Here is a 13,008-nt window from a genome sequence, read left to right as displayed (position 1 = left end):
GAAAAAAAAGTATTTTTAAACAAGTCTCAAAGGGGGGATGTGCTGTATACATAATATACTTTTATCTCTGTAGATAGCCACCTGAAACTAGGAGCCATGACCTGAGAAGCAAGAGCAAATTACACAATAAGTGCAATCAACAAGGAGATAACACAGTAACAAGCTGCTGATAAAGCCAAAGAATTTTGTTTGAACTTTGTGCTAACCTTTAGTCATTAACGTATTAAAATTAACTTATGAAAATACCCACCCATCAGCTGTAATTGTCCCTTACTCACATAAGCCCCTTCCCCAGAGCAAGCACTGTAAAATAGTTCTGTGCTGGATTTTTAAAAAGAGATAAAGGAAGGTGTAGTCAATTACTTTAGGTTGTTTTACATATAAATACAGATAGCTGGCAGACTGAGGGTGTGCCAGCTTTGAGGATTCACCACCCATCTCTGCACTGACATATAATAAACAAAAAACTCAACCCTGTGTGTAGATCAGCTTCTTGCACACCAGGTTAATGAACCCTACTTTTAGGACAACAAAGCCACTATGATCTGCAATGGCCACACAGACCTCCTGCTGCACCGTCCTAAATGCTTTCTGACTGGCTGCTTATGGGGAAGCTTCCCTTCACAGCCACTCCACAGCCAGCAAAGTGTCCTCAGGACAGATGCTTCCAGCAGGGAGGTCACCCTAGCTGGGAATAAGGCCCAGCACAACCAACAGGGAGGTGGCAGGAAACAAGAAGCCAGGTGCATTGAGGGCTTATTATGTTATAAACAAGCATTTGAACAATTCGGCTTTGTAAGAGAAAAAAAAACCCAAACAAACCAACCCACAACACTAGGCACATCTTTGTTAACAAACAGGACTTTACATCTTATAATAGGAATCAAATGGTAAAATATAGTTTATTTCCGAGTTTGTATTAAACATTCATATCAAAACAACCATGAATTAAAAAAAAAATTGCACCATAAGGATGACATTTTTATCCATTACCTAGTGAGTTATAATGTACGTGGTCAATGATGTTTATCCACATTTTTAAAAAAATTACAATACAAAGGCAAGATAATTCAACATACTCCAGTGGGAATATAGACCAATTGGTACATTTGCATGTTGCCTCCTTACAATCCTGGCAGATTTCTCAGTGAAGTTTTGTTTCACAACCTATTGGCAGATACTAGTGTGATGCTAAAACATGATCTGCAAGATCAGTAAGAACATCTGAAGAAAGCAGTTTCAACAAGCGAGATCTACAAAGCATAGGAAAGTTACACAACAGACAACTGTTCTGGATTCAAAGAGCTTGTCAGTTCCCCTTTCTCCCTCCTCCCCCCCACTGTATAAACTAACCCCCACAACAAACAAACAAAACAAAAAAAAAACCAACCTACCCCAGCTCTGTTCCATCAGGAAACTTTTGTCCATCAAAACTGATTTATCATACCAATAAAATTTACTTTAAATAAAGCTATACATACTGTACACTTCTGCCAGAAACTCTCTTCAACTTTCAGATACCGAGACAAAATAACCAAGGTTGCCTTATTGCATGAGTGCCAAAAAGTATATAAAAATCAAAAGCTATTTGCACCTTGACACCTTGCACCTGTGGTCAGCATTACAAATTTGCAAACCAGGACCAGATACCATTTACAAATATTTAGTTTAACATACACCAGAGACCCTTTCAGTGATTCCAAATCAATTCCAGATGAGATATTACCACAATTAAAAAAAAAACCCTCTGCATTTGTTATATTGTACAATATTTACCAACTTCAAAATAAAAGGGTAACAAAAATGAGTACACTGATTTATTTAGTACATCAGAATAATTTCTTACAAGGCTTAAAAAGACCCCACATAACACAAACCCCCACTTAAGTAGGATTGGCAGCTGGTCTCATGTTGACATCTCAAGTTCAGGAGTTTAAACCCAAAGCATTATTTAAGAGAAATCTTGCACTTTGAGATACAGTAATACAACCTTGCATTATAGTGACAGTGTGTGACACTTGAGGATAAAGAACTGGAGTTGTAACACGTACCTACGTATTAGGCAGATGACACCATTTCCCAGTTCAGAACACAGTTACAGCAACTCCAGGGCTTAAGTAGCTTTAAGTTTGTTAAAATTCTGTGCTGTGCACATTCATAACTGGAACCAGTTGGCCTGGATTAGACTATTCTTATAGTTGAAGCTAGCATTTTTCAGCTAGACATTGACAATAACTTGCATTCATTTTCAGGGTCAAGACTTTACTGTTCATAGTAATACCTTGTTTCCAGTCTCTAACCAGGAGAACAATGCTAGAAAGAAAGTAGATAATGAAGTTGATTTTGAAGAGAATGCTCATTTTTGAATGCAAATGTTTTATGGCATAGTTTATTGTGCAATGTTAACATCTATTAGTACTGGATGAAAATGGAACTGTGGATAATTACATCCAGTTTACAAGAGATAAAATGTTTTTGTGCAAGTATTAGCTACGATTTTAACATTTAAGGTTCAATTTTGTTCTGAAAACATTGCAAAAACCATAACTGCGGTAGGATTTATGACACTGGTAACAGAAATCTACTGTTAAAATTTTTTTTAATCCCAAGCCCAAGTAAAGGCTGGGTGTAGAATGGATCAAGAATTAGCCTTGGGGAGGGCTGGGGGTGGTTGTGGACAAGAGCTCAATATAGAATCACAGAATGGCTGGGGTCAGAAGGGACCTTAAAGATCATCTAATTCCAACTCCCTGCTGCCATGGGCAGGGACATCTTCCACTAGACCAAGTTGCTCCAAGCCCCATCCAACCTGGCCTTGAACACTTCCAGGGACGGGGAATCCACAACCTCTGTGGGCAACCTGTTCTAGTGACTCACCACCCTTATAGTAAAGAACTTCTTCCTAATATCTAATCTAAACCTGTTCTCCTTCATCTTAAGGCCACTCCCCCTTATCCTGTCATTGCATACCCCTGTGAAAAGCCCCTCTCCATGTTTCTTGTCAGCTCCTTCAGGTACTGGAAGGCTGCAATTAGGTCACCCCAAAGCCTTCTCTCTTCCAGGCTGAACAATCCCAATTCTCTCAACCTTTCCTCATAGGAGAGGTACTCCATCCCTCTAAATCATCTTGGTGGCCTCTGGACCTGCTCCAGTAGGTCCATGTCCTTCCTGTGCTGAGGACCCCAGAGCTGGAGACAGATCTGCAGGTGGGGAGTCACCAGAAAGGGGCAGATTCCCCCCCACTCCCCTGTTGCCCATGCTGCTTTGGATCCAACCCAGGACACAGGGGGTTTCTGGGTTTGCAAGTGCACATGGCTGGGGCATGTCCAGCCTCTCATCCAGCAGCACCCCCAAATCCTTCTCAGCAGGGTGGCTCTCGATATGTTCATCCTCCAGCCTGGATTGATCCTGGGGGTTTCCCTGACCAAGGTGCAGCACCAGCGCTTGGTCTTGTTAAACCTCATGAGATTCCCATGGGCCACTTCTCAAGCTTGTCCAGGTCCCTCTGGATGGCATCCTGTCCTTCAGGTATGTTTCTGCACCACTCAGCTTGATGTTACCTGCAAACTTGTTGAGGCTGCACTCGATCCCTTTGTCTATGTCATTAATGAAGATATTAAATAACAGGGGTCCCAATACCAACCCAATTTGACCCGTCAATGTGCGTTCGCAGCGCAGAAAGCCAACTGTGTCCTGGGCTGAATCAAAAGGATCGTGACCAGCTGGTCGAGGGAGGTGATTCTGCCCCCTACTCTCTTCTTGTGAGATCCCACCTGGAGTCCTTCATCTAGCTCTGGGGCCCCCAACACAGGAAAGATGTCGACCTTTTAGAATAAGTCCAAAGGAGGCCACAAAGCGGATCAGAGGGCTGGAACACCTCCCTATGAAGAAAGGCTGAGAGACTTGGGGCTGTTCAGCCTGGAGAAGAGAAAGTTCTGAGGTGACCTTATTGCAGCCTTCCAGTACCTAAAGGGGGCCTACAAGGTACATGGAGAGGGACTTTTCACAAAGGCATGCATTGATAGGACAAGGGAGAATGGCCTTAAGCTGATGGAGGGCAGGTTTAGATTAGATATTATTAAGAAGTTCTTTACTATGAATGTGGTGAGGCCCTGGCACAGGTTGCCCACAGAGGTTGTGGATTCCCCATCCCTGGAAGTGTTCAAGGCCAGGTTGGATGGGGCTACACGTAACCTGGTCTAGTGGAAGGTGCCCCTGCCCATGGCAGGGAGTTGGAAGTAGATAATCTTTAAGGTCCCTTCCAACCCAAACCATTCTATGATTATACGATAAGCTGTCATGATCAGTTTTAAATGTTCAACTGAAAAGTTGGACTATTAATGTCACAATTCAAATGGCAGAGTTCACTATAAAGGCAGCTTGGAAAAACCTAAACCTATATATGTATTTTCAACTGCAATGTGAATTCTATAAAATATATGGTAAGGTAGCATATGATATAAACAGCTGTATCAAAGTATGAACATATTTTTAAAAGTGAAAATTTTAGATTCTGGAATAGCATGCAAGAGGCCATAGAGCTGTGCTATTACTACATGCATGTGTTTATAAGGAACAGGATTCTCAGCCTGCAGTAGCAGTGGGGAACTGCTGTGCTGCTACCACACTAAGATATGAGCTACTAAATCTGCACAGATCAGGAACCTGCTGACAGTTCTCCTTCACAGAGCCACATTTTGTTTCAGCCCACAGGGTGCCAAGTCTTTTCAGCATTAAGCCTCTCACCACTATTGTGGCCTGAATTGTTCTACTTACAACCCACAGAATTTCACCCTTAGTGCATTACAAAGCACCTACATGTATTTTCACCTGGTTGGATTTGCATGCATTTAATCAAATTTATCTGTTAATAAAAGTAGTACATTATAATGCATTAAACTATTCTTTATCATTTACTGTCAAATAAGAGGGAAGAAACAGCAGTTTTAACACATTACTGTTAGATGCTGACAATTATGATCAACTAAGGCACAACTATAGATGATGATCAAGTCATACTGAAGTCATTGAACTACATTTACTTACAGTGCATTAGATGTATGTATTACCAGTGAAAAAAAGCAAGAAGGTCAGCATAACTTAAATATTTGAATTTTAATGTGCAATCAATGTAAAGTGTTATGAACACTGCTCCAAGGGCACATGACTTCCTATACCTGTATTATGCTATTGGACAGCGGGCAATCAGAATTCACTCCAGCTTAAAATAATATAATGGCCTATAATAATTCCAATCCCTCTGAAAATTGCATTTTGTAGCTATTGTTTTCAGCACCTTAGTTAATTTAACTTGATTATAACTGGAAGCATCTGACTATGATTTAGGCATGCTTATTGCTGTAAAAGAAATAAGCTCACTTTCAAAATTATTGTGCAAGTATTTTAATAAGATTTGCACACATCTCAAAGAATTCTATTGTATGACTCCCTGGTCTTGGAGTTACGTCAGCCTTAGAAGACTCAATCAGAGAAGTCACGGATGGTGTAAGGGATATATCTGCAGATTTTCCCTGTGCATCACCATCTGAATCTTTTTGACAGGCTCTACAGTTGCTCACAGAACCTGATCTCTGTGGAGTTGCAGTCCCAGATTTTGCTTCAGTAATTTCATCTGGGGGACAATTGGAGAGAAGAGGAAAATTAATCATAGAAACAGCAAACTTCCTCTTTTCACACTTCCAATCTTGTTTTTTTTTAAATGTTGATTAATACATAAACAGCTTTTGCAACTGCATATAGTTGATACAAAATAAAAGCTTATACATATAGCAACACAATTAAATGTCCTTATGTAAATTATTCTTGTGCTCTGAACTGTGCACCAGGAGTATCTGATCTAGTTTAGACCAACCAGCACTTACCACATTTTTCAAGTAGTTTCAGCAGCTAATAGTTAAATAGATTTAGCTTAAAACAGAAACACAACAGCATCATAAGGTTAAGTCAACAATTTGAACATTTTGTAGATGCTTTTTGATAGTATTTTATTTGCTTTCTTTCTATTTGGTTATTCATACTTTGTTATTTGTATTTCATTATAATTCATTGATGCATTAAATGCGAGCATCTACATCCTTCATTTTTGGAAGTTTTTCTCCTTAATATGCATTTGGGCTGCAACAGTTTACTTCTAAGATGAAAGTATTTCTACCTCATACTGAAGGCAATTTTCTGCTGAAGTATCTCTATTCTTATTTTAAATACTCAACATTAGTTTTAACTTGCACCTGTCACCAGAAAAGTTATTTCTAGGAGAAGTTAGTGAACACAGAAGAGATGGGTTTTCACATCAAAGCTACTTTAAACTACAGTTTGTAAGAGGGATAGAGAATGGTTAGCTGTGGTGGAGTGACAGTCAGATCAACTTCACTATTGGAAGAGAGATGCCAAATCCATCCCCTCGGCTTGTATTTCCTCAAGAGTTGAGGCCAGGACTGCAGCTGCCCCAGCTGCATGGCTCTAAGCAGTCATCTCCCCTTCAACAGGAATGGCATTTGTCTTATACTACAGTAGAGGTCAGTGCAGGAAAGTGATTAATGCCCTGTATCAAATACTACTAAATCTAAGCAAGCACTTGTATGGTTAGAAGGGACAAGGCAAGAATTGCATTGCCAAATCAGATCAGGTTAAACTGTCACAAGACTCAGCCTTAGCCATCCTATACTGTAATCTGGCCATATTCCAGTAAATCCTTTTTTCATGACACATGTTTTCCTAGGCATATCATGTACACTATTGGCTATAAATAATTTGCTTTAGTCTACTATGCTCTTTAACAAGCCTTATGGCCAGTCTATATTTGCTCCTCCACTTTCAGGAAGGTATCTGACTTGCAGTTTGTGCTGGTTTTCACTGGAATAGTTAATTTTCTTCCTAGTAGCTAGTACGGGGCTATGGTTTGGATTTGTGCTGAAACAGTGTTGAAAATACAGGGGTGTTTTTGTTATTGCTGAGCAGAGCTTGCACAGCATCAAGGCCTTTTCTGCTTCTCATACCGCCCTGCCAGTGAGTAGGCTGGGGGTGCACAAGATGTTGGGAGGGAACACACCTGAGACAGCTGATCCCAACTGCCCAAAGGGATGTTCCAGACCATATGACATCATGATCAGCATATAAAGCTGAGGGAAGAAGCAGCAAGTGGGGGATGTTTGGAGTGATGGTGTTTGTCTTCCCAAGTAACTGTTGTGCATGATGGAAATGACTGAACACCTGTCTGCCCATGGGAAGGAGTGACCAAATTCCTTGTTTTGCTTTGCTTGCACATGTGGCTTTTGCTTTCTGTATTGAACTCTCTATCTCAACCCATGAGTTTTCTCACTTTTACCCTTTTGATTCTCTCCCCCATTCTGCCAGGGGAAAGTGAAGGAGCGACTGTGTGAGACAGTTCCCAGCTGGGCTTAAACCAAAACAGAGTTATATGCTGTTTTACTGTCACTCTATAAAAAGTTTTTACTACAGATCTGTCCAACTGCTTTCAAGACTTCCCTTAATGGAAGTGTATGCCCATCTTAAATTTTGTCTACTCCTAGAGTTGGTGGATTGGACCTGGCTGGCAGCTAAACCCCCAGCCAGCCCTTCATTCACTCCACTCTACCCTTAGTGCAATGGAAGAAGAGAATTGGAAAGACAAAAGCAAGAAAACTCATAGATCAAGATAAACACAGTTTTAATATTAAGATGAGGGAAGAAAGAAAAAAAAGTGATACAAAGAGAACCACTTGTCACCTCCTATAAGCATACTAACATGCAGCCAATCTCCAAACAATGGCTACCTTCCCCAAATTCCCATCCACTCAGATTTTTTTCTAAGCATGACATCATGCAGCATGAAATATCACTTTGATCAAGCCAGGTCAGCAGTTCAGATTATGTCCCCTCACAACTTCTTATTCACCCCCAGCGTACTCATTGGGTGCACCACAGTGAGAAAACAGAAAGACTAGATACTATGTAAGTACTGTTCAGCAATAGCCAGAACACTGTTTTACTCACAAATCAAAACCACAGTACCATACTAGCTACAATGAAGAAAGTTAACTCCATCTCAGCCAGACACAGTACAGCAACGTACAGCTAAAGTAAAATTTGCATGCCTAAATGCCAAGCTTTATTTCCACTAGGAAAATATGTTCCCATACTTCAGATCTAAATTAATGTTTAAATTTGGGGGTGTGTCCCTGTTGAGCCGCTAGCAGAGTAAAGAAGCCAGTTCTCAGTGGCAAGAAGGAAAGACCTTTATTGTTTTGATTTCATCATATATATATAGTTTTCAAAGGTCACCCAGATTGGTCAGTCAGAAACCTCCCCCTAGGCCTGATTGGCCAGGCCTGCACTGTCCAGATCTTGGGACACTGTTTTTAATAACATCCAAACTTTATCTTTGTTTATAAAACACAAAAGGAATTCTCATGGGAAAGACCTGTGCTAGCCACAGGGGTGAGGCCACAAAACCAGTTTACGTTGATTCAAAACTCACCTCCAACAATCCTTCCCCTTTTGCACCAGAAATATTAGTGCTGGTACAGACACAAAATAGAGCAGTTTGAGAGTTGATATAGCTAAAAAGTGATTATTTAAGGAATGAAACAGCTAACCATCTGATCATAGGAACACTAGACAAGGAAGGAATAAAGAAACATTAATGCAGATCTAGCTTGGCTTAAACTAATAAAGGGCAACACTTACATCACTTATAAACAAGTAAGTTAAGACATGTTTGCATTTAAAATTATTCCACTTACAAGTCCATTGACTTATGTAAGTCTTTACATACCATCAATGCTACGGAAGTCCAGTAAGTATGTCCTGCTATCCACCTGATACAACTGTAGACTCATTTTGGAATATGCACTTGTCACTGGATTCTTGCTTCGAACACGCAGATAGTATGGATTTACAACCTAGTACACAAGAGATTTGACTTAGTAACTAGAACTGCTTAAAAAGCACTGAACATTGTTTTTCTTATTTCAACTCACTGGTATTATCAAGTAATTTCAGGTTTACCTGTCAGAGTTTTTTTTTTTTTTTATTAACAAAAATACACCAAAAAACCCCAAACAAAACACCCCACTCAACATATTCCCAGAGCCCCAGTAGAAAGATTAAACACATTAGCAAGATTATTCCTGTCAGCATAAATAGCCTCCCCCCCCAAATCCTTCCTGCACAGCAAGCACAAGTAGTCAGCACAGGCACACGAGACTATTTTCCACAGCACAGGAGAACATAGTTTCATACTTCAAGGCTATGTTTACCTTCCATTCATAATCCAGTTGTTTAATTGCTCGACAAACTTCAGCCATGATATCATTTGGTCTACTCTGACTCCTTATTCCCAAGTGCCACTTTGCTCTTCTCACACCTTGGTGTTTTGACTTCTGGGGATTCAGCTCATCAAGAGTATGGCGGGGACGTGGTGCTTCAGCTACTAAAAATGGCACTCTTTCAGGATGAGGTCGAGACAGATTGTGATCATCAAGAAAAGAATCTGGTGGGCTCGTAGCCAAGTAGAAGTCTTTGGCCTCATTCATTATCCTTCTATTATCTATAATGAGGTGATAAGCAACCACTAAAGGGTCCTGATGATTCTGGCTGTATAGACAACTTAGCACTTCTTCTTCAGTGCATTCAAACTTCTCACACACTTCTTTTAAGGCTTCATCATCAATCATGGTAGAACTATATGATGGGTCTTCAGGAAACAGGTATTTGGGAAGGTCCTGCTTAAACCATTCATGTTCTCTAGATTTAAAAATAAAATCTGAGTATATATATGCAAAGCAAGCCTCTTTATAATAAAATTATTTTAAAAATAAAATTATTCTTAGTCTATACAAAAAAGATCAACAGTTATCAGTCCAAGTCCCCTTCTGTGCAGCACAACAGTACATAATGAAAAGTAATCATCTCCTTCACAAGATTTTGCTAGACATTTAGCAGGAGACTAAAAAATGTCTCTTTCCTCTAAGGGTTTCAACTACCTGATCACAAATAATATCTTTGTATAAGTCAACTAGCTTTTTATATAAATAGTTGTGGGTTTGACATTGGGTTTGTGGTTTGTTTTTCTTTTTACTGCCCCTACTTTGGTTTTGAGATATTTTCAACTGAAATTTGTATGCGACCCAATCAAAGCTGTCCCTCCCCAAGTACATACATAAAAATTAAAGAAATCTTGATACTGAATAGTTTTTTTGGTAGATGTTTGAACACTGAAGTCATGCTCCCCACCCCCAACAAGCTGCTTATGAGTTTTCCATTCAGAAAACCCCCTTGCTGTTTCTTCAAGCCTTAAAGAGTTGAGGGAAGGCTATGGAAGAGTTGATCTGTACCTCTTTACTAGTGTATCCATAGGCTACGAGTGAAAAGGAAATATATAGAAGGAACCAAATAGGTTGCCCAATCATACAGAAAAAAACAAAGTAGCTTTGTGTGTCTAGAGTAAGCTGTTTAACTAGTCAAAGGATATGGCATTATGCTAATTTTAAAAGTATCCTACTCTATAGCATAAAGACTTGCTACAGATTTAAGAACAGTTATATTGATCAAGCTCTAGTGTGAGCCTGAGAACATGCCTCAGCTCAAGTGCATTGAGCAAAATGTACTTTCATCTTAAGCAAGCAATTAACTTGGAAGTAGAAAAAGCTTTTCCTATATGACTATAAAGCACAGCTCTAGCTGAATAACTGAATATTTTGTTATTATTTGTTACAGTGGGCCTCTTTCTTTGCATGCACATACCACTAGAAAAATTAAGGTAGTCAATTAAACTCAAAAGTTTATCCTTTAAACTGAGATGATGTCTCATAGCTAACAGGACAAAATTGTTTAGGATTCAAAAATCCATCCATGCTCTGTAGTCAACTTCTTTTTTCATATCACTTGTCTTTCAGACTTAATTAACATGACTTAGATGAATGGATAGGAACTTATGAGAAAGAAGTGGTCAAATAGAAAACCCAAATCTATTTGCACTTCAACCATCCTTGTTTCTTTGAGCTTTTGCCCCCTTCCACCAGCAGGGCGCTTGTCCACGGCTGAAGGCTGAGCTCTAATTCAAATTCAAATTGTAGCTGACAACTTCTCAGAGAGGAGTGAATGTAGATAACAGCTCTGGCCTGATGGCTTATCAGCTAAGATGTACAAGCATGCATTTGAAACCAGCACAGAAACTGCTGAATCATCCCATGAAGGACCACGCATGCGCCAGAGGGAAAGGTGAAAAGTCATCCTTCATCCTGGAGGGGTCTTTGGGGGTCTCCAAAGACCACCAGGACATACAGAGCATGCGTGGTGCACATACTAATGATATTAATGATTTCTGAGAAATGATTTGTATAACCACTCCTATCCTGGGGAATGTAATGAATATTCATGATTTTACCTATAACACTGTGTCTTTGGGGGTACTGAGGTGTGTGTTTGGTGGAAAGAATTCCCCCACACCCGGTGCATCGAATAAAGCAAATACCCACTTCTCTGACTTGGTCTCTGAAGTGTCTCTGGGCTCGATTGGGGCGAATCAGTTAGCTTAAGTTTTACAATGTTTAGTTCTCAGTGCTTTGATTCTGCAAGTCTTCTCAATGACTTCTATGCCTCAGTCTTCAACAGCAAGTGCTCCAGCCACACCCCCCAAGTCAAGAAAGGCAAATGCAGGGACTGGGAGAATGAAGACCCTGAGCTCACTGTAGGAAAAGATCAGGTTCAAAAACATGTAAGGAACCTGAATGTGCACAAGTCCATGGGACCAAATGAGATTCATCCATGGGTCCTGAGGGAGCTAGCAGAAGTTGCTAAGCCACTATCCATCACTTTTGAAAAATCGTGGCAGTCAGGTGAAGTTCCCAAGGACTGGAAAAAGGGAAATATAATTCCCATTTTTAAAATGGGGGAAGTGGAAGACCCAGGGTACTACAGTGCAGTCAGTCTCACCTCTGTGCCAGGCAAGATCATGGAGCAGATTCTCCTGGAAATTATGCTAAGTCACATGGAAAACAGAGGTGATTGTTAACAGCCAACATGGCTTCACTAAGGGCAAATCATGCCTGACTAATTTGGTGACCTTCTGTGACAGGGCTACAGCATTGGTGGATGTGGCATGCCAATTGACATCATCTGCCTGGACTTGTGCAAAGCATTTGACACCATCCTGCACAACATCCTTGTCTCCAAATTCGAGAGACATGGATTTGATGGATGGACCGCTCAGTGGATAAAGAACTGGCTGGCTGGTCGCATGCAAAGAGTTGTGGTCAACAGCTCACTGTCCACATGGAGACCAGTGATGAGTGGTGTCCCTCAGGGGCGCGTACTGGGGCCAATACTGTTCAACATCTTTGTCGACAACATGGTGTGGCAGGATGCTCCCCCCTCCCCCTTCTCTCTCTGATCAGTCCCAAGAAATGGATGGCTCAACTTAGGTTGATAGCCTATTCAACAGCTATCTAATGCTGGCGACTGAAAGTCTGAAAAGACACTCCCCTGTGGAATGTAGAGAGAATGTGAGAAATTTTCAGTGACTACAAATACACACTTTTATCCTATAAAAAGCTCACGAAATCTCAGAAAGGTAGAAGCTTTCTACATGGACATTGGAGTGTGAAGTAAAGCCTTCTCCCCAGGGTTTGGACGCAGCCCTGTGGTTACTTCCCTGGGATTGAGTGAGGAAGTCTTAATGTATTCCAGCTCCAAATTGAGTTTGGTAAGATCATTGAGTTTCCTAAATTGTATTATTCCGGCTAACTTATAGGTACCTTTCTTAACTTGCATTTCAGCTAGCTCAAGCAAGCATTTCTTAACTTGCATTATAGTTCAAGCAAACATTTCTTGCATTTTTAACTATTTTTATAGTTCAAGCAAGGTTTTACCCCATAATTGCATTTTTAACTATTGCAGTGTTGCAATTATGTATTCATTGTGTGTTTATGTGTGTCAATCTGTTCTATGTTTGTATGTTTGTTATGTTCTGTGTCAAATAAATGGTAT

The 13,008-nt window shown here is 40.3% G+C and overlaps 1 protein-coding gene and 1 long non-coding RNA gene across 4 annotated transcripts in view; both read right to left on the bottom strand.

The window, feature by feature from the left end:
• LOC146425556 (uncharacterized) overlaps window positions 1-13,008 on the bottom strand; it is a 91,384-nt gene that overhangs the window by 7,489 nt on the left and 70,887 nt on the right. The gene's annotated exons all lie outside the window — the stretch shown is intronic.
• Window positions 949-13,008, bottom strand: part of LOC146425555 (5'-AMP-activated protein kinase catalytic subunit alpha-1-like) — a 92,088-nt gene continuing 80,028 nt past the window's right edge. For all 3 annotated transcript variants that reach the window (XM_085041616.1, XM_085041617.1, XM_085041618.1), the window contains 3 exons: window positions 9,279-9,765; window positions 8,795-8,921; window positions 949-5,632 (listed from right to left, as the gene is read on the bottom strand). In XM_085041616.1, the coding sequence (XP_084897742.1) occupies window positions 5,388-5,632; window positions 8,795-8,921; window positions 9,279-9,765 (859 nt within the window). In that variant the 3' untranslated portion in view covers window positions 949-5,387. The remainder of the gene's footprint in view (window positions 5,633-8,794; window positions 8,922-9,278; window positions 9,766-13,008) is intronic.

Source organism: Lichenostomus cassidix, chromosome W, assembly GCF_008360975.1.
Source record: "Lichenostomus cassidix isolate B80296 chromosome W, HeHo_3.0, whole genome shotgun sequence".
Classification (NCBI taxonomy): Eukaryota; Metazoa; Chordata; class Aves; order Passeriformes; family Meliphagidae; genus Lichenostomus; species Lichenostomus cassidix.
Note: the sequence above shows the minus strand (reverse complement) of the source record. Positions and strands in the feature narration are given on the sequence as shown.